The sequence below is a fragment of the Bacillus rossius genome, chromosome 2 (genome assembly GCF_032445375.1).
Source record: "Bacillus rossius redtenbacheri isolate Brsri chromosome 2, Brsri_v3, whole genome shotgun sequence".
NCBI lineage: Eukaryota > Metazoa > Arthropoda > Insecta > Phasmatodea > Bacillidae > Bacillus > Bacillus rossius.
This window is the reverse complement of record NC_086331.1, coordinates 127,466,693-127,491,159: the sequence shown is the minus strand read 5'-3', so window position 1 is coordinate 127,491,159 and position 24,467 is coordinate 127,466,693. Positions and strand designations below refer to the sequence as shown.

The 24,467-nt window shown below is 37.2% G+C and overlaps 1 protein-coding gene across 1 annotated transcript; it reads right to left on the bottom strand.

Annotated features, from left to right (window-relative positions):
- Positions 1 to 9,778: 9,778 nt before the first annotated feature.
- LOC134529803 (uncharacterized) lies at positions 9,779 to 24,033 on the bottom strand. Its single transcript, XM_063364260.1, has 6 exons — positions 23,954 to 24,033; positions 18,058 to 18,253; positions 17,074 to 17,262; positions 15,943 to 16,285; positions 10,662 to 10,756; positions 9,779 to 10,275 (listed from the first exon to the last, which is right to left on the bottom strand). The coding sequence occupies exons 2-6, from the start codon at positions 18,250 to 18,252 to the stop codon at positions 10,069 to 10,071; spliced, it is 1,029 nt and encodes a 342-aa protein (XP_063220330.1). The 5' UTR covers position 18,253; positions 23,954 to 24,033; the 3' UTR covers positions 9,779 to 10,068.
- Between the last annotated feature and the right edge of the window lie 434 nt (positions 24,034 to 24,467).

The window sequence follows — 24,467 nt, the reverse complement described above, 5'->3', positions numbered from 1 at the left end:
TAAAGTTATCACTAGCAACATTTATTGAGCCCAAGGTATTTCTATTAGAAGTTGATTTCAACACCAGACATTTTTTTAAAAATATATGCTCAAACTTAAGCCGACTTGAAAGACCTGAATTCGCAGGTACCAAATGTAAATGTACAATTATTTTTTATCAAACCAATGAAAATGTCACTATTGTTCCTATGCTCACTCAGTGCAGAAGCCTAATACTTCTGGAATTTTTTTAAAGTCTAGTTTGACAATGAAAATTATATTGTTTATTTTTTTACCAGAACTCTACTTTTTAAAAAGAAGTTTTATTTTTCCATGTTTGAAAGTAATAATACTGTTAATATATCATCCAAAGCCACACTTTACAACGGTTGTGGTGAAATGTGTGTCATGTGCTTCCATTAAAAGCTTCCATTTACACCAAAGATATAAAGATACGTAATATCGCTAGTAATAGAAAAGTGTATCATTATAGCAACTTCCATTGTCACTGTGGGTTTAATAATACATTATGATCGTGATAGTAAATTGTGAAACCGGGTTTTGGTTAAATACTCACCTAAAACTTAACGTTTGAGTACTTACATATCCCTATTGTTGAAAAATTAAGTGTTGTCTTCATCCTGAGAGTACAAAGTGCAAACACCAAAACTCGAAATATGTGACTAAGTTAATGTCTGTAGGGTTACTGCATTATTTTTAACCTAAATTATTTTTTTTAATTTATTTTTATTAAAGAAAATAAAAGTTAGATGAATTCTTTAAGATTAAGAACACTATCATTTGATGTTCTAAGGTGACTTATACATGATGTAGATGTTTGTATTTGAATGTTTCAATTTTTTGCTTGTGTGTTTTGGATATAATTTACACTGACTATAGCTCTTAAACAGAATTGTATGAAATAGTTATTAGTCAGAAAAATTTCTGGAAAAGTTGTTTGGTGAAAATCATAAAAATATATATATAGATGTACATAGTTTTTGATGTATTAGTTTCTTAGACATTAAACTTGCTCCACAAAATTGTGCCTTACATTGTTGGAACACATGAAAACAATATGCTGAAATGAATCTCATGTTAATTTTCTGTGTTTAAATGTAGTGATATCTTTGGTAGTTACAGAACATTAAAGGTTGTAAATTGCAGTATTGTGTACATAAAATTGCCATAGAATTATTTTTTAAAACAGTGTTACTTGTTACTTAAAACATCTGTGACTGTAAGGTGTTGGCTTTGATGATTTTATCACTTAAACGGCAATTTACATAAGATGGTTGTTGATAATAGAAGTTTTATTTTTATAATGACTGAAAATACAATTTCAGTTAGAAATGATGTATTCCGCAATTAGCTTTCCATTATACAGTTCTACTACATATATAAGTAAACACCATAAAATGAGATATACTTGTTTTCATATATAAGTATGTGTTCATTGATGCAGCCTTTTATCTGTATTGTACAAAAAGTAATCATACTTAAGTAAATTTATACAAATCACACAATATACATGTTTACAAAATGAAAATCTGTGTTTTTAACTTCATGTGCAGCTAGTTATATTGCATTTTTTTAAATTATTTTATATGTACTATAATATCAGCAAACTTGTTTAGATGATAAAAATGTTATTGTATTTTATGACGAAATGTAGAACACAAAAATGTAATTGTGTAAATATAATAGTTTGTATATGAATTGGAAAAGTAATTTCTCATTTATATATATTTCAGCAGCATAATAATTTTTCTGAATTTTTTTTGTGTATTTTAAAATATATTTAATGTTGAGTTAAACTAACTTTAAATGTTTATTTTGCTCTTGCCTTAAGTACCTACTAATGAAATCATACAAAATTGGTGATTAGTGGATTCATACATCCAAACTTGAACCACGTAAGTCACATTAGTGTAAGGGGACATAGAAAATGTAAAGAAATAGTTGTCATTTAAGTTTTCACAATAGTAACAGTGCATTTGTGCAGATGCAATAGCATGATTTTTAAATTAATTTTTTTTTAGTTTTCAATATTTTATTTCTCTATATGAGTAATCAACCAAAATGTAATCTGTAATTAAGTGGTTTTTAAATCTAGAAGATCAACGGTACATATTTCACACCTCACACATTTTTTAACGTAAATTAATGTAGCTATTTAAAGTTAAATTAATTTGTGGTTTGGAGATACATTATGTTGCATCTGCACAATCAGTATATACTAGGTCTGGGCAAATGTCAGTTTTTGAGTTCAAATTGAATATAAATATCAAATTATTGGCGAATACGAATACCAAATTTGAACAGTCAGAATGAGAATTAGAATCCCACTAAAAAAAATTTTTCACATCATGAAACAACTTCTGGAAAATTACACAATAATACTAAAGTGAAAGGTGGTTAAGTTAGTTACACTAGTTGTATGGAAAATATTTGTTAAAATATTTAAATCATGAAATAATGTTTTTTTTAAATTATGCAGCTAACCTAACTTAACCTAACCAACCAACCTTTCATTTCAGTTCCTATTAGCTTTATTTTCCACATCCTACTATACATATTGATCCAGAAAATTTTTGTGAACTGCATAATACTGGGAAATCCATTGAAATCTATTTTAAGAAAAATGTGAATCTTTTTTTTAATGCTCTATTTCCAAAATAGTGATTAAATGAGCTCATATTTATATTTAAACCCTAGTTATTCACAAGTTTTTGTTGTTAACGGCAGACAGGTAAACTATATTAAAGTTCAGCAATATTATAAACAATTTTTGCCAACTTCATCTGGAATCTTAATCTATGGCCACACAAGGTTCTATGCTCGCTGTGTTCGCTATTTTGGCCAGGTGTTTGGTTCTGGGCTATTTTTCTAAAATGTTGCTGACTTCGCGCATATGCAGATAAAGAAAATAGCAGGATGGTATGCAGAGTTTGTGAGGCTGTTTTTTCATGCAGGATGTAATTCAAATTATTAACTGACCTTAGGTGGGCTTAATCCTACTCATAAGCTTATGTTAGTAGTATTGAAAGCACATCTAGTGTTGTGATTGCAATGGTTACATCCTTGCATTGTGAGAATTACTCTCGATGTTTGAATCACAAGTAAGGTCAGGATAGTCACTAGAGTAGGCTTTGGTTTTGGTTTCAGTTTTAAGTTTTTCATTTTTGAACAGACATTACAGTGAATTCTCGTTATAAAGTATTTGATGCGACCAATAAATTGGGCACTACCTTATAGAAGGGTACTTTAAGAACTGAACTCTCGCCGCAGCACCCCTCGTGGATCTCCGCCGCGCCCGCGACACTATCTGCCCTGGAACCTTCGTCTAGGGACTTATCGCCCGGAAACTCCGCCGCGGGAAAACTCCCGACTCCACTCACTCACTCCCTGCCCTGGAACCTTCGTCCAAGGACTTCGCCACTCTGCCACAACCGTGGCACTATCGCCCCGGAAACTCCGCCGCGGGAAAGCTCCCGTCTGAACTCTGAACTGACTCTCTCCCTGAGGCCGGCGTCCCTCGGCTTATATATCAGCCCAGGCGCTTTCCAGAAATCACGAGCGCGGCCGGGGCCAGTCGCGTCTCTCCGCGCTGACCCGACGGCAGAAATCTCTCGAAACACGTGCCGGCGGGGAGCTGAGGGCTGGAGGGAGGGGAAGCGGCGACCCAGGTGCGCATGGAACGTCTCATGTTGCGCGGCCACATGTCAGCCAGCTGTGCACCTGCACATGGCCCGGCCTTGCTCACGTTCGTAACAGTATTAATAAATTAAAGATTGCCAAAATTTATTTTTCGTAAAGTATCTAAGAATCTTTGTATGCTTTTATTCACAAATAAGAACATACCATAATTTAAAAAAATTAAAGATAATATATTTTATTTAATATTGTGAAACACAACTTATTTTACACTAGGTCTCACAATCTTGTGGATAGTAACCAAGTGAAAAAAAAAGGGGTGTGTGTACTTATGTACGTGTGTGAGAAGTTATACTTCTTTGGCATCATTAAAAAAGTAGTTTTTAATTGCAGGCAAATAATGAATTACAATAAAATAATAAAAGGGCTGGATAAAGATAGTCAACACAGTCAATAAAGTTCAGTTTAAATTTGAAAAATTAAATAAAATTTAGATAATAGTAAATATATATGACATAATTTGTGCTAAATATTATAAGATTCTTAATTTTAAATATTTATTATTATTTAATATTTTAAAAGAAAATAAATTAATTTAATAATAAATCCAAAATTTTAATTTAAGTTTATTGATTTTTTGAATATTTATTATTTTCTTAATTTAATATTCACTTTTCATTTTTATCAAAAAATTTTCATTAAATTTGTTCATTTATTTTTCTAAATATTAATTTATTCAATTTAATAAATATTAAAAATTAATATTTTAATTTTATGTTCGATTTTAATTTTTATCACAAATTTTTTAATAAATGTTTTATTAAATTTATTTCTTTATTTTGTAAATATTAAATAACCAATACTGAATATTTAACATAAATAATTAAATAATATTTAGTATTAATTATATTAAATAATATTTTAATTTATATCAATAAATAATACATACGGATAGTTAACCTCAATTATATTCGACCACTTGAAAAAGTATAGAGGCACAATTTTTTTTACTAATATTTACGAATAGTAAATAATATTAATCAAAATATTCAATATAAATCACTACTGAATATAATTTATTAGCACATATATAATTCGCACTTGTATGAAACTAAAACACGTGTTGTGAATATATAAACTAGAAACATGTGGATAAATATCATAAATATGAAAACAGTGATCAGAGGCGTCGAGCGTGCTAACATGCACGACTAATAGAGGTTCTATTTCTATTTTGTTGGTAGCTTTTTTTCTAGACTTAATGAGAGATTTAGCGGGCAGCTTCAACCTATTAATTTTGTGTTACAGTGATGCGCGCGCATCTTAAAATTTCACTCTCATTTTTTCATAATGCACCTAAAGAAGTATAACTTCAAAAAATTAATTTGAAAGGTCAGCTGCTTGTAAAATATTGTGGAATGGTGTGGCAATTGTCTGAAGTGATTTATATGTTATATTAATTCTTGAAGTTTTTTTTTTCATAATGGTTTGAAATAAACTGGGCCAGCTAATTTTAATATTGTTTATCATGCTATGTTTTGTTTGGAATTGGTATTAATAATAATTAATGTTATGTAAATGGAAGTAAATCTGGTATTATATATTGTTAAATTTTTTTGATTATTCAGTTTCTTTATTGCTTTGTTTTTATGGGTGTGTTTTATTATTTTAAAATAAATTATATGTGTTTAATTATTTTGGGATTGTTTTATTTAAAATGATTGCAAATCTTTAATTTTGAGTATACATATATTCTTTTAACATTCACTTGCCAAACCATAAACCTTTTTCCATGGTATGAACTGGTATAGACGTTATTTTCAGATAGATTTTATGTACTATTTTAATTGCTTTCTATCTCTTGGACCTCTAATGTTAAAGCTATCAGTCTGTGTTTTTTTTTTTCTTCATAGTTGGCATATAACACAGCCTCCCAGCTTTGTTACAGACTGTTCACTATGGGTAGGATTTGCATTCACACCTTGAATTAGCCATTTTCATGGTGCCTGTGTTCAGACTGAACCTCAATTGCATTTCAAGACACCTGTACTACATTTTTGAAACTGGCCCAAGTATGGAAAGAAAGTGGGTAAAGCCTTAAGACACCCGGTGTATTGAACTCTGGTTTAGTAGAACTAAACTTTCAAATATGGTGTAAAGTGGTAAGCACTTGGAGTAAATTTCAGTTTTGTTGAATGAGAATGGGATCAGTTTCCTCCCAATGCAATACTTATACAAACAACACTGTTGAGGCTTTGTGTACATTTTCCGAGGATAAAAGGTTGAAGGTTGGAGTTTATGTAGCATGGTTATGCACAGAGACATAATAAAGCTGCATGGCAACACTGGATAGTACAAGTTCCGTCAATCTCCAAGGTTGGTTAACCTGCTGTTGTTTCATGGACAATGGAAGTCTTGCATGCTTGAAAGAACATGTTTTTTTTTTGTGAGAAATGTTGCAATGTTTACCGAATGTTTGTGGTTGTGATTATCTATGGTGGCTGATAAACCCAAAAATGATTACAATTGATGAGGAAATGGGAAATCATGCTATGGGAAGAAAGTCGTGTACGGTTCTGAGAGAAAAAATAAGAGTGAAGAAAATCTGCAGTAACTTAGCAGATGAAAAGGAAGAACCATCTCATTGTGGAGCAATTGGGACTCAGTTTTCCTGTCTTTCAGGAAATGCACATCCTAGAAGGGATTCCCATTACTATAGGGAAAAAGAAAGCTCAAAGAAGATGTCAAGTTTGTGCCGAAACAGCTATCAAAGTTACTGAAAAGCAAGAAGGAAAGATACCTTGTACTAGTGCAGTGTCTGCAATTTTGTTTTTTGTGTAACACCGTGTTTTGAGGAAGAACACCCGATGTAATTTTTTTTTGTTTCTATTAATTCACTCTTGCATTCACTAGTGGATTAACAAAAAACTTAAAAACTGTAAATTATGAAACACACATTTTTACAACAATTTTAACATTTTCCTATTTCAATTTTGGAATTTCAATTGATATTTTTTTTTTCATTTTATTTAAAGTATTTTTATTGTTTAATATAAATTGTTACGAAATAAATTTGCTTTTTTTTTTTTTTTTCCATTTTATGTTCATTTGGTAACAGTATGTTATTTTCAACCTTTTATTTTCATCAAAAACACAAGTCAGTTAAGGTTTTAAATTGTAAATTCATGTCAGATATCAAAATATTATTCGTTAAAAATAAATTTAAGTTTTAAAATGTATTACTCAAATGGTAATTTTTTTATTAATATTAGATATATGTGTATTGTTTTAAAAACCTTAAAATGGCCAGCATTAGTGGAAAAACAGGTACTCAAATGGACAGCACCCATAGTGTTAAAATCACCATATGGTTTTCACACTTAAGTCAACTAAACACATAATTTTTTAAGCAAGTTAAGTAAACATTCTTTCTTTTAGATTCTTTATTACAGATTTTTCTTTTAATATATATTTTTTTAAGCAAGTTAAGTTAACATTATTTAGTTTTAAATATTTTATTCTTTGAAACAAAAATTTTTTTGCACAACTCTGACTGTTAATATTCTTGTCTAGAATAGCACATATTTTATCTTCATAATGCTTTCAAACAAATGTTTACAACTTTTATATTAACACTGTTACAATTTTTCTTGTTAAAGCAATTATGACTTGCAATATATTTTCCTTCACTATTAGTATTCCTGTCCAACCTGCATATATACAAACAATATATATTTTTTTCTTCTTTAAACAAGTGTGGCTTATGTAATTTTTTGGTTGTACTGTTAATATTCCTGTATCACCCTATCCTTAAACTGACGTTATTTTATCTATTTAAACAAAAGTGACTTGTGTCATTTTTGGTTACACCAAATATATTCCTGTCTCAACCTGTTCATACAGGTTCCAACTGGTAGTGTGTGCCCTTGAAGTTTTTCTATTCCTTTTTGCATCCTATTTTATAAGGTCTGGTCCATATCACAGCAACTATGCGAGATTTGACGAGAGCAATCCTTGGACTTCTGGCCACAACAAATTGTCTAGTAATTTGCTGGGGTCTAAGGATGATTCCTCACTGCCGCCGTCTTTGCCTATTCTGGAGGCCATGACATTAGACTCTGCATTCTTGGATAGACATAGGTTGATTCAAGAATATCAAATGATATTACTGGACCTGACCGTTATATTCTTTCATTCTTCCATTGACATGGGATGAAACCGAAAAAGGATATTGATCAAATAAATTAGTACATTAATGAGTGATTTTTTAATGATTTTTGAAAATTTTCCCAAATTTCTAGCTTAATAAATACAAATTTTCAAGATGTCGGTCAATATGGCATCATCAGCTTACTGGAGGCTGATAGACTAGGTATCTTAGCTGCTTTTATTGAATACAATTTTTTATGTAAAATTAATTTTTTTGTATTGATCAGTTATCGAACCAAGGACAGGAACTGATCATATCTTTTGGTATATTGATTGCAGATTTTTTAAAATGAATTTTGGAATTTTCCTCAAATTTTTAGTTAAATATATACTGGTTTCCAAGATGGCGACCAAATGTCAAGATGGCGGAGGTCCTGGCAATAAATAATTACTGCACTCTAGTGGGTAAAAATTAAAATAACATGATGGTAGCACCCTATAGCAGACGAAAACAAGATGGCGGGCGTGACAACATACTAGCTGGCAATATGTCTACCTTGGCAGTGGTGGTGGGAGGTCAATCTGTCGGTGGCTTCCGTGGAGGAAGGATCAGTCGCCATTTTTTTGCTCTCGGTTTCGAACCAAAGACTCCATGACAAGTGTGTTTTTAAATTAAAATTGTATAAAAAATTGTATTTAAATAATTGTTATAAATTGTAAAATATTTCCCGATTTCCTAGCATGAAGAATATTGATTTTCAAGATGGCTGTCGTAACGAAAAGTGCAATGGTAAAGTCATAATTCTAAATGGCGGCCATGGTATTCTAATTGTCATGGTCATGACCTCTGAGGCTTAGGGAGGCTTGTAGATGCGGACTTTTCAAGCCACTGGCACTTTTAAGGGCGAATATGGAACATTTTCCCTCGCAACTGGAATTTTTGCCTTGAAACTGGAATTTTTCCCTCAGAATAGGGAAATTATTTATTTTTCAAAATTTTGAAATGTTTGGTGGGATTTTTTTTCAAAAACTGGAAATTTTGGCGAATTTTTGGAAAATTTTGACAATTTTGAGTCATTTTTGGCTATTTTGACAAATTTTGAAGGTCTAGGTAATCCAAGATGGCTGCCGTGATGTCACAATCCAAGATGATGAAACAGCACCAGGCACCACAGCCAGAAGCCAGGGCTCGGACCGACATTTACCTACTACTGCGCACCAAACTATGAGCCACATAATGTTCAAAAGTTCCACCCCATTAATTAAAGTGTGACTGTTATGATAAAATGAGGTGGGCAGTATGGCTACACTATCATTTTTATTTTTGCGTGAAAATCTCTCGTAGTATAATTCACGTTTAATTTAAGAGGCAAGAAATGAAACTCATCTTTTTATGAAAGTATTTGTTTGTATTTTTCCCGGTTAATCTTAAAATGATATTTTACATTTATCAAGTGTAAATAAAAGATATGCTTGATTGTATCAGTCTAGTTTTTAAAAAATGTCTTCCATTCGTATACTGGCTTCGAGCGACTAGTTCTCGTCCGATGAACGATGAAGAATGCTCAGGATACCGAGCTAGTGAGTCCTGTGCTCATTGTTAAGAATGCAGTTGGTTTGCCGAGCTGTTGTATCATAGCAAGGAACAACAGTAAAAAGGGTGTCTGGAAGGGGGTGGAAGAGGGTGACTGGTATATGGTTTGCATACTGTTTGTCTGCAGCAGAACTGTTGTCCACTCTTACTTGAAGAAAATGACAGAAAATATGTACATACAAAATAAAAAATAAAAAAAATTGTTAATCAGTATGCATGTAAAATAATTAAAATAATGTTTAAATTATAGTTAAAACATAACATAAATTTTGTTCACCACATTTTTAATATTTTTGTAAATTATTAATTAGTTTTAATTACTCATTTTAAGCCTCGTAGGTTTTTCCAAGTATGTTGAAATCATGAAAATTTAAAAAAGGGAAAAAAAATTTCAATTCCTGAGGGAAGAAAATTTTAAGTATCAGATTCTAGGATGCGTTAAACTAAAATGGTGTACATAATTACAAAACCAAATTAGAGGTAGCACTCAAACAAATTCACATAATTAAATGTTCCTTTTTACTGTTAATAATATTGCTTATGTTAAACATGTTCAAATGAAATATGGTCAACATTTTTTTAAACTTAGTATAAAATTAAATGATTTTTCTATTTCTAAGCGAAACCGAGACAAAAATAAATATCTTCAAATCTTGGATCTATTAATAGTAAATTAAAACTATAAAGTTTTATTGTGTGTTATTCAGCACCGCACTCTCAAGACCATATAGTGTAGCAGTCACTTCTTCACTATGGCGTGTGTTTTGACCCAGCAACTCTTTCACTGCAGCTGTGTTGGCATTCACAGCGACAGTGTACGCAAGCTGTGCAGAGAGTATTCCCTCCAGAGCCGCTGCAATTCTGTTCGAACCAGCAGCCAATATGTCAGTCTGGTCCTGGTACACACACAAAGAACACAAGTAGGCCTGAAGTTTTGCAAATATTGTTTGAAATAAATTATTTAATGTAAATTTTTTATATGTCATTTTAATGCTTTAGGTATTTCGTAATTGTAACTAAACATTACTCTCATTTGGAAAGTTGTATTTAATGATGAATTAAAATGCATTGTTATGAATACGGAAACCTATTGAAAAGTGAGCAGTCTCTGTAATTATATACACACACATGCAAAATTACTGCTACAGCTATAAGTAGAAAAACAAAGCAAAACTAAACTTAAATGGAAGAAACTTCTTAAAATGTTGTTTTCTATACTGAGTCAAATATCTATTCAGAGCAGCAACTATTTGATACATAAACACTATCGTTAGTTAGGTACCTTCAATGTGTTTGTCAATGCTGAATGCATTTTTACAAATTTGTTGGTGACATTGAGCAGTCTTGAAACATATGGCCCGGCATTCAAATTTATTCCTGAAACATGTACAACAATGACATTCCATTATATTGTGATTTTTTGAAACAATTTTTTTACAAGTTTAAACAAAATAAAATATAATATTAAAATTCTTAAGGATTGATAAAGATGGGATTTGGGGACAGGGCTTCGAGCTGTGGAGCAGGACAATGAACTTGACAGCAGGGGGAGAATTTATGTTCTGGGTCAGTTTATCAATATGCATAATAACTATGGTATGCTAAGGGAATAGTGTACATTATAGAGTTTATAATACTACAAATTATTGTATACTGTGCTAGAATTTGTATATAGTCTGCTGTCTGTCGCCATTTTTGATGATGACATTATTAGTTCTGATGATTCCAAGTAGGATTCACCAATGTTTTTTTTTTCTTTTACAAAAATTTCGTTCACAGAGTCTCTGGATTGAACCAACACATCTTAGAATCCAATCTCGAGATTAGAAATGAGAGACCCTGGCCAATAGACTAGAAGTACAGTTGAGAAATAATGGAAGAAAAAAAATAGGAATATATGATTACAAATATTTTATAAATCATGTAAGGCTTCAGGGAAGCTATAGTGGTAGTTCCAACCAGGGGCTAAGCCAGGGGGGGGTTAGGGGTACGAACCCCCCCCCCCCTTTAGCACCAAATCTTTAATTAATTTCTTATTCATCACTCAAACAAATTTCATACCTATTAAAATTAATAAAAATTTTACCATTACAATATTTAAATTTAAGTACTGAAAACTGCTAAAATAGCACTATTTTACACCTTAAAATCCAAATTTTCCCACCATCTTTAATTCTAAGTGTTGCTGCCAAGGGATGCGACTTTTTGATTTGTTACACATTAAACGTGGACGTTTGCGCCACATAGACGGGCGCTGATACTGCTGTAGAAATCGGCAACAGTAGACTGCATTGACAGTTTCTCCTTTGGGCACAGCATGCATAAGAATGACACAATGAAGAAAGAAGAACCGCGCGCAGCCCAGACAGCCCGCAACTACCAGTGCCACCCGCGACCAGTACTGCTCTCAGAGAGGCAGTGAGTGCACCACTTTACCCACTAGTGCCACATGGCAGTGACATGTGGCAGAAGCAGCTCACTGGACTCGCAAATTGCTCGTTTGATTGCAGGTGGTTCCTGCCTCTCATGTTTTCGCCATGCTCGCCCGCCTTCCACACTCAGAGAAACAATCAACCCCCAGGCAGAGCAGTCAGCAGACTCCCCAATGATGTGAACATCATGACAGACACAGAGCGAATGACTATTTCCGGGGGAATAGGTTAGGCTAGATTAACATAACTAAAATGAAAGGTTGGTTAGGTTAGTTTAGCATTCATTAAATAGGAATTAACCTACTTTCTCGTTTGTTTGGAAGGCATCTTACAATGTATTATATTGTCGTCCCCAGGGCCCATAGCCCCTTCCCGGTCCCCGATTTACGTCTGTAATTTGGATTATTAATTTATTGCCCGACTAATCCAGCGAGAGAATTGGGGTTCAGGCCTACCATGGCCGGAACCGGGAGCTGGGGAGATGGGGTTCAGGCAGACTGGAGGAGTTGGATGTCGGGTCGAAAATTAGGAAACGTCCGCTAATCGATCGCACACAGATTTATTTTGCGGCTCGTCCGTCTTAGCCCTGACCGCACCTGTCCCGTAGTAAGGGAATCACACGCTTCCCGCCGCACCGCGAAATGAATCTTCCTCCGATACTCTCGTTCGTCGACGGAAGATGGACGAGTACTAAAAATTGACGAAACTACGAGACGGACACATAAGCGCGTGCGGGGTTGCGGACTTCGGAACTCGCGGAGCGCGGAGTCGTACGTCCACACTGCGCGACAGCCAAACGTGTGCCCTGACAAGAGTCTAGCGGCAGCAATGCTACCTTCCTGATTTTTTTTTTTTCTAACCTAACTAAAACTAAGTGTATTTTGGAGGGGTCCGGGTTAGGGAGGGACCTAGGTGCGTCTCAGGCCGAAGCCTATACGCCTAGTCATGCTGGGATTAGCCATGCAAGGAGAGGGTCGCATGCATCATGTGCTAGGAGGGGATTGGCCAGCCATGGCAGCGATTGGCGCCATGACTAACTCCCCTCGCTCTTAAATCTAGACTATAACTAGAGATAGGTTGGGCCCAGATAAAACCTGCATAGACACAGGGAAAACCCTGGGCACATTCATGCGGGATGCAAATTGGCATGCATTACGTGTAGGAGTTTACAGGAGACAGAGGATGGTCTGGATGAAGTGTTGGACAGAGTAGAAAAGAGTCTACCATGCGGGGGTTGGGAACTTGGACTCGTAGTCCGCTTTGCTTTTTATCCAGGACTGGATTTAGTGACCAGGGACGCAAGCGCCCCTGGTGGTGAGTGGTTGCACTGACCACTCACTCCGCCGCCAGTCAGCACCTACCTTCCTGATTTTTTTTTTTTTTTTCCTAGCCTAAGTTAATTCTAAGTGTGTAGGGGAGGGTCCAGGTTAGGGGAGGACCTAAGTGTGTCTCAGGCCGAAGCCTATACACTCTACCATGCGGGTTTTTAACCATGCAGGACAAGGGCGCGTGCATCATGTGCTTATTGGGGTTTATTGGCCAGCCATGGCTGCGATTGGCGCCATGACTGACGCCCCATTGGTCGCCTAGCTTAAAAGCTAGCTAAGTGTGGCCCAGGTAAAACCTGCATAGACACAGGGAAAACCCTGGGCCGGTTCATGCGGGGATCAATTAACATGCATTAAGCAAGCAGGTAACTACTGGACAAGAGGAAGAAGGGTCCAGGTAAGAAGAGTTGGAGGGGCTGAAAATCAACCTTGGTGGAGTTGGGTGCTTGGGCCTTGCGGCCCGCATTTAAGGTTGGGAGCTCCTGGGTTATTATTAGCCAGGGGCGCATGCGCCCCCAGGGGCGGGCGACTTCACGTCAGCCCAGCCACAGCTGCCCAGGCAGCCACAGTTAAGACAGAAGCGGGCAGACGAGCCAGTAAAACGGCTCGAACTGCTGGCTCTCGGAGCGAAAGGCAGCCTGACGTTGCGCCATCTTCATCTTCCTTCTTCAGGTCAACAGCAGTACTTTTCAAGCCAGGGTGGGGGGAGGGAACCAACCTCGCCACCCAAAATCCCCGAGACGGTTGAAGGTCGCGCCGCTCGAGGCTACTGCTGCCACAGCTACAGCAGCCCCAGCTGAAGGTTCCTGATGTCTTCCTTCAGAGTTCCGATGCATTTCAATTCCGTTGCGCGCGCAGCAGTTCACAGCTCCGCAAGTTCCAGCCCGCAGTTCGTCTACACTTCGCATTGTTTCAGCACATCGAGCTCCCCTGCGGGCCTTCGCCGACGAAGCTGCTTTCTGCCACGCGCCGAGCTGCATTCAGGCTACCTTTCACACCGACAGCCGTAATAACGACTCCACAGGCCGGCCATTGGTCCGCGGACTGCTATTGGTTATTCACAGCCACCCCAGCGAGATTGCAACTCTCGAGCTGGGCTCCCGTATCCGCCACCCGCGGGACGCGGTCGGTAGCAGTTGGCGCTGCTAGGCCGCCCACAGCACGCACACAAAACCCACACGCACTGCCAGCCTTCGGTTACCCAATAGGTCGCAGGGAACTCCCAGCCAACAGCCCGCGAGAGAGATGCGCACGCCCCGAGAGACGACCACCGACCTACCTTCCTGCAACTGGCTGCAAATGCCGATCCTCTCCGAAGTTGGCCGATCGGGAGCGCCTACCCCCTGGATGTTTTTTATTTTTACGCGCGCGTTTTTTCTCTCCAGTATAAAAATGCCACATAGACTGTTTAGTGGATGGTTGGTTATATTAGGTAAGTATAGCCACATTAAAAATACTTACTGTAAAATCATTTTATGGTTGCTTAGAAAATAACTTTTTAATATGTAGCTATCCAGCGCTAGGAAACCGTTTACATGATTTCCAAGTATCTTTAATGTAACTATCCTAACCAAATCAACCGTCCACAAAGTTTTAAAGTATTTATAATGTAGCTAACCTAACCTAGTTGACCATTAGTTATCATCTCCTTACCTGAAAATTACAATTTAATTAATAAATTTTCTTTTATTTGCATTCATTATTCAAATATATTTATTACTTTTGAAATTATACGTGCTCGTATTTATTTTTACAAGTACAAAAAAAAATACACACCTGACGGGATTCGAACCGTCAACCTAACTACTAGATAATAGCGCCGCTGAGCGCTCAGCCACGAGGCCATATTTGAAATTTAAAAGTTTCAGATGACATATATGATCGTGCCGCCGGCCCCAGAACGAGCCTGAGCGGTGTGGCAGCCGGCCCCGGAACGAGCCAGTTGCCAGTTGCAGGAAGGTAGCATTGCTGCCGCTAGACTCTTCTGTGCCCTGCACCGCGCGAGGGGGGGGGGGGGGGGGGGGGGGAAGTCGGCGCAGAGAGACAGTGTGTTCGCTGCGAGCCAGGCGCGGCCCCTACAGAACTACACATAAACCCTATTGAAACATATAATTATTTTTTAAGAAATATTTGCAATATAACCAGGAAATGTCCGCTTTTGAGCTGTCCTTATAAGAGGTGTTACGGCGCACAGTACGTAGCACTGCACTGGGGGGGGGGGGGGAAGGGCGTGCCCCCCTCAGGTACCCGACGATGGGCAGAAACGGCCTCTATGCCTAGGAGGGCACGACGACTGTCGTCAATATGTACTTCCAGCCCCAACCCTTTGCTTACATTTAATTTTGTGTTTAACTTCTATAAATGTACACATGTGTTGTTCTGCCTGTTTATGCTAAATGGCATAATTTTGTGTACTGCTTTATTTAGTATCTATGATGTTCTGTAAGATCTAACGGAAAGTTAGTTTAGTTTAATGGTTGAATGTCATGAAGGTTATAGAGATGACCACAAACATATTTTTTGACAGTTTCGGGAACCTTAAATTGTTTCTGTAAAACAAAATTCTCACAGTTTTAATGCATAGGCCCTAGAATACAAATTTCAAACGAATAAAAGGCAAAAATGTACTTTTGTTACCGAATTTTATAATTGGCATATTTTTTACACATGCTTTTTGCACTGATTATGTTTCAATACCGAAATTTTGCACTGCTTTTGGTCGATTTCATTTACCCTTTTCTGGGGTCCCTATAATTTATTGATTTTGTCATTTCAATAGTATAATTAGCCGAGAGGAAAATACCTTCAGATATGGAGCTGTTTCGGAGCTTTCGCTTCCGACTTAGGTTTCCTGTCGGAGTTTGCTGCAGGGATAGTGGAGACGGTGGTTGTTGCAACTCTGGAATTGAATGCAGTGAGTGTGGTGGCTTCGACGATGACTGTGATTGCTCTGATGAATCTAATGGCTCTGATGTGTGGTGCTGCTGTGGAGATGGTGCAAATTGAAAGGACAAGGGTTTTGATTCCTCTGTCACAGGCTGAAGTTCTCCATCAGGAAACACTTTGAATTCTATCGGGTCTACATCCTCCATCGGCTCCAAATCTCCCTCCGAATTTTCCTCAGCCATTAGTTCTAGCTGCTCTTCCTGGGGATAATAAATAAATGTTGGTAAACATCATTTAACCCAAAATGTACAAACACGTGACAAATGAAATATTAATGTTTCTACTAGATACCAATACTTTTTTTTGTTTATTAATAGACATTATGAAAGAAATAAAATAATATTAAATGTATGCCGATAAGATAATTTATATTTTCCTCCTCTATTTACATAACTGACAATAAACTGGAAACTTTATTTGGCCAAATATAGATACATATAACTGCAAGCCGGCATTAAAATGTAAAGTTTTTCTTTATTTCTGGTGTAATAAAAATAAAGCTTTTCTTGAACAATTACAATGAAGTCACCTTATTTGGACTTCTCGGGAGGACAGAATAATATACGTAAACTGCAAGGACACGTAACAAAAGGTAAAATACATTTATACTTTAATAATATTCATGAGTATATAAAGTGATTTATATTTAAAAAGAAGTGCTCTACTGTGAATTCCCTTCACAACAATCGTCGCTGCAGTGTTTTCACTAACACAAAATTGTTTATGATATACAATATTTACTATTAATACAGTTGCTAGGGTAGTATCGTTTCAGTTACAAGTTATTAATATATACCTATTTCTTTCTTTTGTAAGCTGTATTATCATTTAAAAGAACCTAATTTGAATGCAATATTTCCGAAGAGACTTCTGATTCCTTTTTATGGCACACTTATAGGTCTACCCAGATTCACTGATTTGAATTTTTATACTGTTAAGTTAAACAGTTCAATGTGAATATGGTGATTAAAAGTAATATTCTACTTACTTGACTCAGTGGCTTTTCATTGTGTGCACTTATTCCCAAGCAGCTTGTAAAACCCACAATGGCTACGACTTTTGCTTCATTAGAAGTCAAAGTCCCCACCATCTTGGGGTTTCCAGGTTTCTGGTGTAAACTTGCCGACTTGATTGCCATTGCCTTTCGCCGAGCTTTTGTTTTCATATCACTCCAAGTCTTTTGAAACATATTAAAATAATGTTACAGAAATAATAGGTAGCTACCTAATTTGTTAATAGTTCTAGTCAGAATCTTAAGCAATAATCCTTTACAGGAAAGCCTACTACAATCCCAAAGCGACAAATGTCAAGAAGCAAACATTATTTCTTTGTAATGGCATTCCTAATACCATACTAATTGTGTAGAGAATGTGTCGGTTACCTTACCACTCGCCTTCTGCCACTTTTTAATTGAAAGGCCATGCAAATAAAATTATTGATATTCCCAATACCACTTCTACACACTTGAAGACCTTTACCCTTTAAAACATTTATTTGTTTATTAGATTTTTGTAATATAAATAAATTTTTTAAAATGTCGTGCTAAAATACTGTTAATCAACATTATCTTGACAACATACACCAGACACATTAATATGCTCGTGTCACCCAGCTTTTCGTAAAAACTACACGAATACAAAGTTTATGCTGAAATTTTAATAAGTACAGCTAAAATCAGGTGAGTGGATGCAGCATTTAGTAAGTAGACTTGTGTTCGTGAGAGATCCCGTCGAAAGCTAGAAATTATTAGTTAGGTACCTTTTACGATAAAAGAAGTTTCAAGTAGTCAGTAAAGAACAGTGGAGGATCCAGGATTTTGGTTTGGGAAGGGCTTGACCCAGCTGAGGCTAGGCTTTATCAAGGCAAACACTAAAACAATAGTGGACCCAGATGCTTTTTGAGGGGGCTTGAGCCCCTTAGCCCCCCCCCCCTTCTGGATCCGCTACTGGTAAAGAAACCATAACTTACTTACTCTCTGCCACAATGTCGTATCTTTCGGTGAGCCAAGCTTGTTCAGCGCCTCGCACAGATCCTTCCACATTGCTTTCAGCTTAGCCCGTCCTGCTGGGCCCAAACAGCGCCCTGACGCGAACGCAGGGTGGAGCATCATGTAGTCCAGCAGATAGGCTACCTGCTCAGGGTTCGCCCTGACTCCTCGTGGAAACATGCTGTCAAAGAATTTCACAGTAAGTACCTACTTCAAATACTGTGGGCCTAGAGTTTGCATTTCCATGCAAGTCACTGTGCCATTTTTAACAAGCATCAAATTGGCATTCATGGTAGCTACCCTGAAAGAGTCAATAAAAAAAGCAAATGATATTCCAACTATTTAGACCGGGTGTTCTAATAAACGTCTCTAAATTACAGTAGTATATTTTGGTAGGTAATGAACACAGGAATCGGTGTTCGGAGCCGGAGTCGATAAATGCCATCTTGGATGACCTTGACCTTAATCTAGCCATTTTGGATAATGACATAATCGCTGTAATTTTAGTTATGGCGGCCATCTTAAAAATCCTTAATTATTAAGCTAGAACTCCGGAAAAAATTATAAAAAAATAATTCAATTTTAATAAAACACTAGATTCCACCATTTTGAAAATTATGACGTCACTGTTGTAAATTTAATTTCGGACGCAACTTGATAATCAGTATTTTTTATGCTGGAAATTCGGTAATAATTTTAAAATTTATAAAAAATTCATTTAATAAGATTTTAACTTAAAAACACATGTCACGGAGTCCTTGGTTCGAACCCGGTGAGGGCAAAATAAAAGGTGATGGCCCCTTCCTCTATGGAAGCTACTGGCAGATTACATTAGCCAGTATGACATCATGGCGCCATATTGAAATTCTGTAATTATTTAGCTAGATTCGGGATAAAATCTAAAAATTATTTTCTAAAAATAATTTATTAAAATATTGTTTAAATCTATCGATTACAGTCCTAAGTTAGATCATTGACAGATGCAATAAAGATAATCGAATTAAAATTACGATAAAAGTGAAGGGTACGAGAAAAAACAAGATTTTAGCAAGATTTCTACTCTACTATAAGTAAAAAATGAGGGAATTACTACCGTTTCTCGATTTCTACAGCCTTCTTAGAGTGCGAAGCAAGTTCTTTACATGTCTTTTAAGGGCAGTTCCACATTACAGTTGATTACCACATTTTTCACACCGCATAGAGTTCTCAGTTTCGTTAAAATTATAGTGATGCTTTGCATGTTTCATGCATACAGATGAATCCTCCACCAGTCCGTCTGGACATCACATAAATACTGCCCAAGAGCTCCAAATGCTCCAACTGCCTGGCCCCGATTTACATATGGGCCAACCGGAGATATGCCCAGAGCGCCAGTTTTAGAGAGGCGGGAGAATCTCAGGTACGAAAAACATAGGACAATAAAATACATGTCAAGGGGAAATGTTAGGTTATGTGCTAACTATTGCAGTGTGATTTAAAATATTAGGCCTTAAACCAAACACCGCATTTCTATAGTTACACGGTGTTTTAAAACAAACTGGATTTACATCCATTAACTATTCTCTCTCATGGCTGGAGACCTGCAAAATTCGCGGATTCATTCGGTGATAGGCTAGAATTCAAACACACATACCTCTATGATAATTTTGCTATTGGCTTACTGTCCATCTGGACGAATCTCAACCAGTTATAAACCCTCAACCAAAGAAGGATCGAATCACAGACAAACCAGCTGAGACGACTTACAAGTCGGCAGACAATGAACTTGCGTTATTTGCCCTAGTGTACAGGGGTATGTGCAGTCTATCCTGAAGGCCGTCGAAACCGCGAATTTCGCAGGTCTCTCTACTCATGGCACAGCTAGGCAGCTAACCGCGTGTGACGCATCCTGTGGCCGAATATTGGCGAGGACAGCTCGTGAGGTTCCATTCAATGTATTTTGATACAGTCTTCTCGGGATGTGAGCAGTTTCGAATCTTCCTGATCAAGTTCTCTGATTGACGATAAAAATGCTCGAACCCGCGACCCTCGCAGTACGAGTCCGATAAAAATTTGTGCTAAATTTGCAGAAAAATGTTTTTGTTAGGTTCTAAACAGAACTAAGACGACACATATTTTCAATTTGAATCTTGGCCTTTTAGGCAAATATCATTTTAATTGATTACAGATATGTGCGAAATTAGTAAGGAAACGTTATTGTTAGCAAAAAAAATTTTTTTTGTAATACAAGCTAAGCATTTTGAATTTTAGAACCTACTTCTGTAAAATATATAGAATTCACGTTTAAATTCTTATAAAATAAAATAAAAAGATAATAGAGTTTTGCGATTTCTGAAAATCGAAATCTTAATAAAGAAGTTTAACATGTACAAAATTATGCTTGTCTATTACAAAAAATTGTTGTGGCATCTAGTTCCTATGTATCCTGTTACAAGCAATTTATGTTTCTCTATCATCCTTTTGTCGGAATCACCGTTGCAGTTAATCAGCTTTTTGCGCCAGTACTAAATATGCGGTATGTTGAAGTTATACTTGGAATACTTAAAACATTAGACCTCTTTCTTCTGCATTTCTCTTTCTTGGGTCAAACTTTTATTACGAGGTGTTTTTACCAATGCTTTTACAAGCACGGCCGTACCAATATTTTCAGAATAATAAATCTTTTCTAAAAAAAATATATCTAATGCAAGGCAGTTTAGATTGCACACTAACATGCTTAGTATTTTTAATGGTCATTTTTATATTTGTTCTTCTTTGCTGTAACGCAATAACCAGTATGTAATCATTTGATTGTGTAAATTTATTTTGCCTTTTTTCTTCAGGTACTTTATTGAGTTGCCCTGCACAATATTAATTTCATATCTGAACGAGACTTTGTGAAAATTTGCCGCGAGTTCGTGAATGAACAATTACAAAAGCATACTTAATTGTTGGACTGGCGAACACAAAGTACTTCTAATTTTTGCTGAATCTCTCTTTATTGTAACCACGATCCTTTTCAGTATAAAGGGCTGCTATGTCCCCTTTTTAATTAATTTTCATTTAGGATTAGGAAACACCTGTATTTTAGTGTTCAAGCTCCAAGCAAAGCTTTTTAGTCGTTTAAAATTATAGCGAAAAATACGCATTTATTTCCCAGACCATGCTCAGTACTATGTCCATAATAAATATTATTATAATTTGTTTAAATAAAGCCGAGTCAATACAAAGAAATTTGTACTTTTTAAAACTTACGCATTGCAAACGTGAAATTACTGTAGCGGACACTAGTACTCGAATCAAGTATCTACGAAGAATTCCATGGTTTGGAGATGCTTGGTGTATACGCCTGCCATTGTACATGAATTGGTTGAAATGTATTCCAAGTATCTACGAAGAAGGCCTCGTGGTTCGGAGATGCTTGGTCTATACGCCTGTCATTGTACATGTTCCGGTTTAAAGGTACGCCGAGTATCGATAAAATTTGTTTTGGAGACGCATGGCTTACACATCTGACATTGTACATGACCTGTTTAAAATGTCCGCCGAGCTACTGACTGTGTGTACCTGACCACAAAATGGTCATGTTTGGCAAACCTACTAGTTGTGCCTGATAAACCTGCTAAATGCGTATGGCCAAATTATCTGACGTTCCTAGACAACCAACTGGATGTGTCTGGCCACATAATGGATGCACCTTGGCACCTATTGAACGTACGTGTCTGGCTAACCGACTGATGTGTATGGCCACCAACTTGACATGAATGGCTTAAAACAAGACGTGCCTGGCCGGTAACTGGATGTGCCTGGCCGCTGACTGGGCATAGGCTACCTGGACAACATTTGGACACGCCTGGCCACAAACTGAATGGGCCGACCACCGCTTATGTGGCTGGCCACAGAATAGACATGCCTGGCCACCATTTGGACATGCTTGACCAAAGACTGGCTGTGCGTGGTCACTGACTGGACGTGCCTGGTTTATCGACTGTCACGTGGAACTGCCCTGAAAACACATGCCAAGACATGCAAAGGAATCGCTTCAACTTCTAAGAAGACTGCAGAAATCGAGAAATACTATAAATTTGCTTGTATTTATACTTGTGCAATTTAAGTAGTAAATTTTTGTGTATGAAATTGTTGTATTTCTTGAAACTGTCACTTATATAGTAAATTAAGGTGATATTTTTTAATAAATATTTTAAACTTGTAATTAACTATTTTTTGGCAAGGACTTAACTCGATAGAATCAATCATTACATTAACAGGTGCTTACTTAAAATGATTTTTGAAATTTTAACCGAATTTCTAGGTTAAAATTACAGATATTCAAGATGACGTGAGATTGCCGACGCTGGCGGGAGTCACGACAAGGCGAGGCTAGCGCGTTTGGTAGGACGGGTAGGCGGGAGTCGTGACGTCACATACACATGGGGGGGGGGGGGGTTACGCAAGAGGAAGTCGATAATGGCGGCAGGCGCGTGTAGTCACGACAAGGCGAGGTCAGCGCCCTTGAGCGCCGCAGTCCAGGCCGGGCGGTGATCCGAGTGAACACCCTTGGAACCCGGCTGTGGCAAAAGTTCGTTTATCATTTTCAAATAATCCCCTCGCCCTCCGCCATGACACTGTACCGGCTGCCACATCTCCAGACACGACTGGAGGCGACTAGGTGGCCTTGAAGGCGCTCGCTGGCTTGCGACACAACAGCCGGGCTCACAAACCTCCAGAGCAACTAAACGCAGACAGAACAAAGACATCACGGTCGTTTGAAATGCACGAAAATCGCAGTCACCGACCCAGTAATTTAATATTGTAAAATGGGCAGTAGAACCCCAATTTCTTCCCGGCTTCTTTTAATGGTTCAAATTTATCACGAAAACATTTGAAATTGTCAACAATTGTATTTAAAAGCTTTTATTCTCTTTCACCGAGCGAAAATTTCACAAAATTAAATCGTGGTGCATACAATAATAATAATTAAAAATACAACTGTCCTCTTCTATGCACATAAGGTATTTTAAATTGTTTGTTCATTTCGCAAATATGGAAGGCAGAGACGCAAGACGTTGAAAGTTGGGCCGATGCGATCGTTGCGTTTTTGCGTCACGCATATGTAGTAAATAAGGGGTTATTTAAACCGTCCTTGGACTTTTAGCGCCTTGTATTTCTTGCGATTTTAGGGGTACTTGCATAGTTTATGAAACCGACCAAACACGCGTGGTACCAGAAGTCGCTCCGACTCCACTGCCCTGGCATTACATCCGTCCTTTAAATATCATTTAAACACTTCGGTTAATTTATGTACTAACATCACACATTTAATTTCCTTTAATTATATCTATCTACTTGTCCCTATTACTATCACAAGCCTTTGTAATGACGTGTTAGAAATATAGTGGACTGGTATCATATACATATATGTTGGTAACAATTAAAAATATATTTATATATACTTTTATGCTGCATTACTACTCTCTATTCGCATCCACATCAATGTACTAAATTTTCACTGCTCATTGTAGTGTGTTGCAAATAGTTTTCTAGCATTTTGACACGCCAAACGCTGCATTTTGTTACTTTACGTGATTGTTGAAAATTCCTTTTGCTATAAAAACATTTTCACAATGGTCGAACATGACTCGATGCATGTTCCAAGCCAGTGTAACGGATCCTCAGGGCGTAGCAACTAGCTACTCCGGCTAGAACATCATGGCAACAAATTCCCTAATCGGCCACTAATCACCTCGGATGCCGGTTTTTCCCGCGCAAAACCCTACTCTCTCTTCGGACGAGTTTTCATCAGCTTCTGTTCGAAATTAAACGAAACGGATTGCGCCCTGACGCTTATAAAAATAATCAAATATGAGATGACAAACCGTCCTTGTTGCGTGTGTTGACATACCTCTGCAAGAGACGGCACTGCGACCAGTCAGCCGAGACCAGCAGCCAGCAGCCACGTCCGCGCGTGACGGAGTCTGCCCGCCGACTGGCCGGCTATAGCTCTGCCCTCTGCGGCCTAGCGCGTGTCTCTATGCGCGCCACGCTCTCGTCTCCGGTTAGACGTTGTCGCTAGGGACCGGAAAAATTCGCGGTTTCGATGGCCTTCAGGATAGACTGCACATACCCCTGTACAGTGGCGTAGCCAGGATTTGTGTATGGGGGGTGTTAAGAAGCATGGCCCCCCCGTATTAAAGCGGTGGGTCCGGGGGTCCTCCCCCGGGAAAATTTGGATTTTAAGGTGTAAAATAGTGCTATTTTAGCAGTTTTAGGTTCTTAAATTTAAATATTGTAATGGTAAAATTTTTATTAAATTTAATATGAAATTTGTTTGAGTGATGAATAAGAAATAAATTAAATATTTGGTGCTAGGGGGGGGGGGGGGTTTGAACCCCTAAAACCCCCCCCTGGCTACGCCC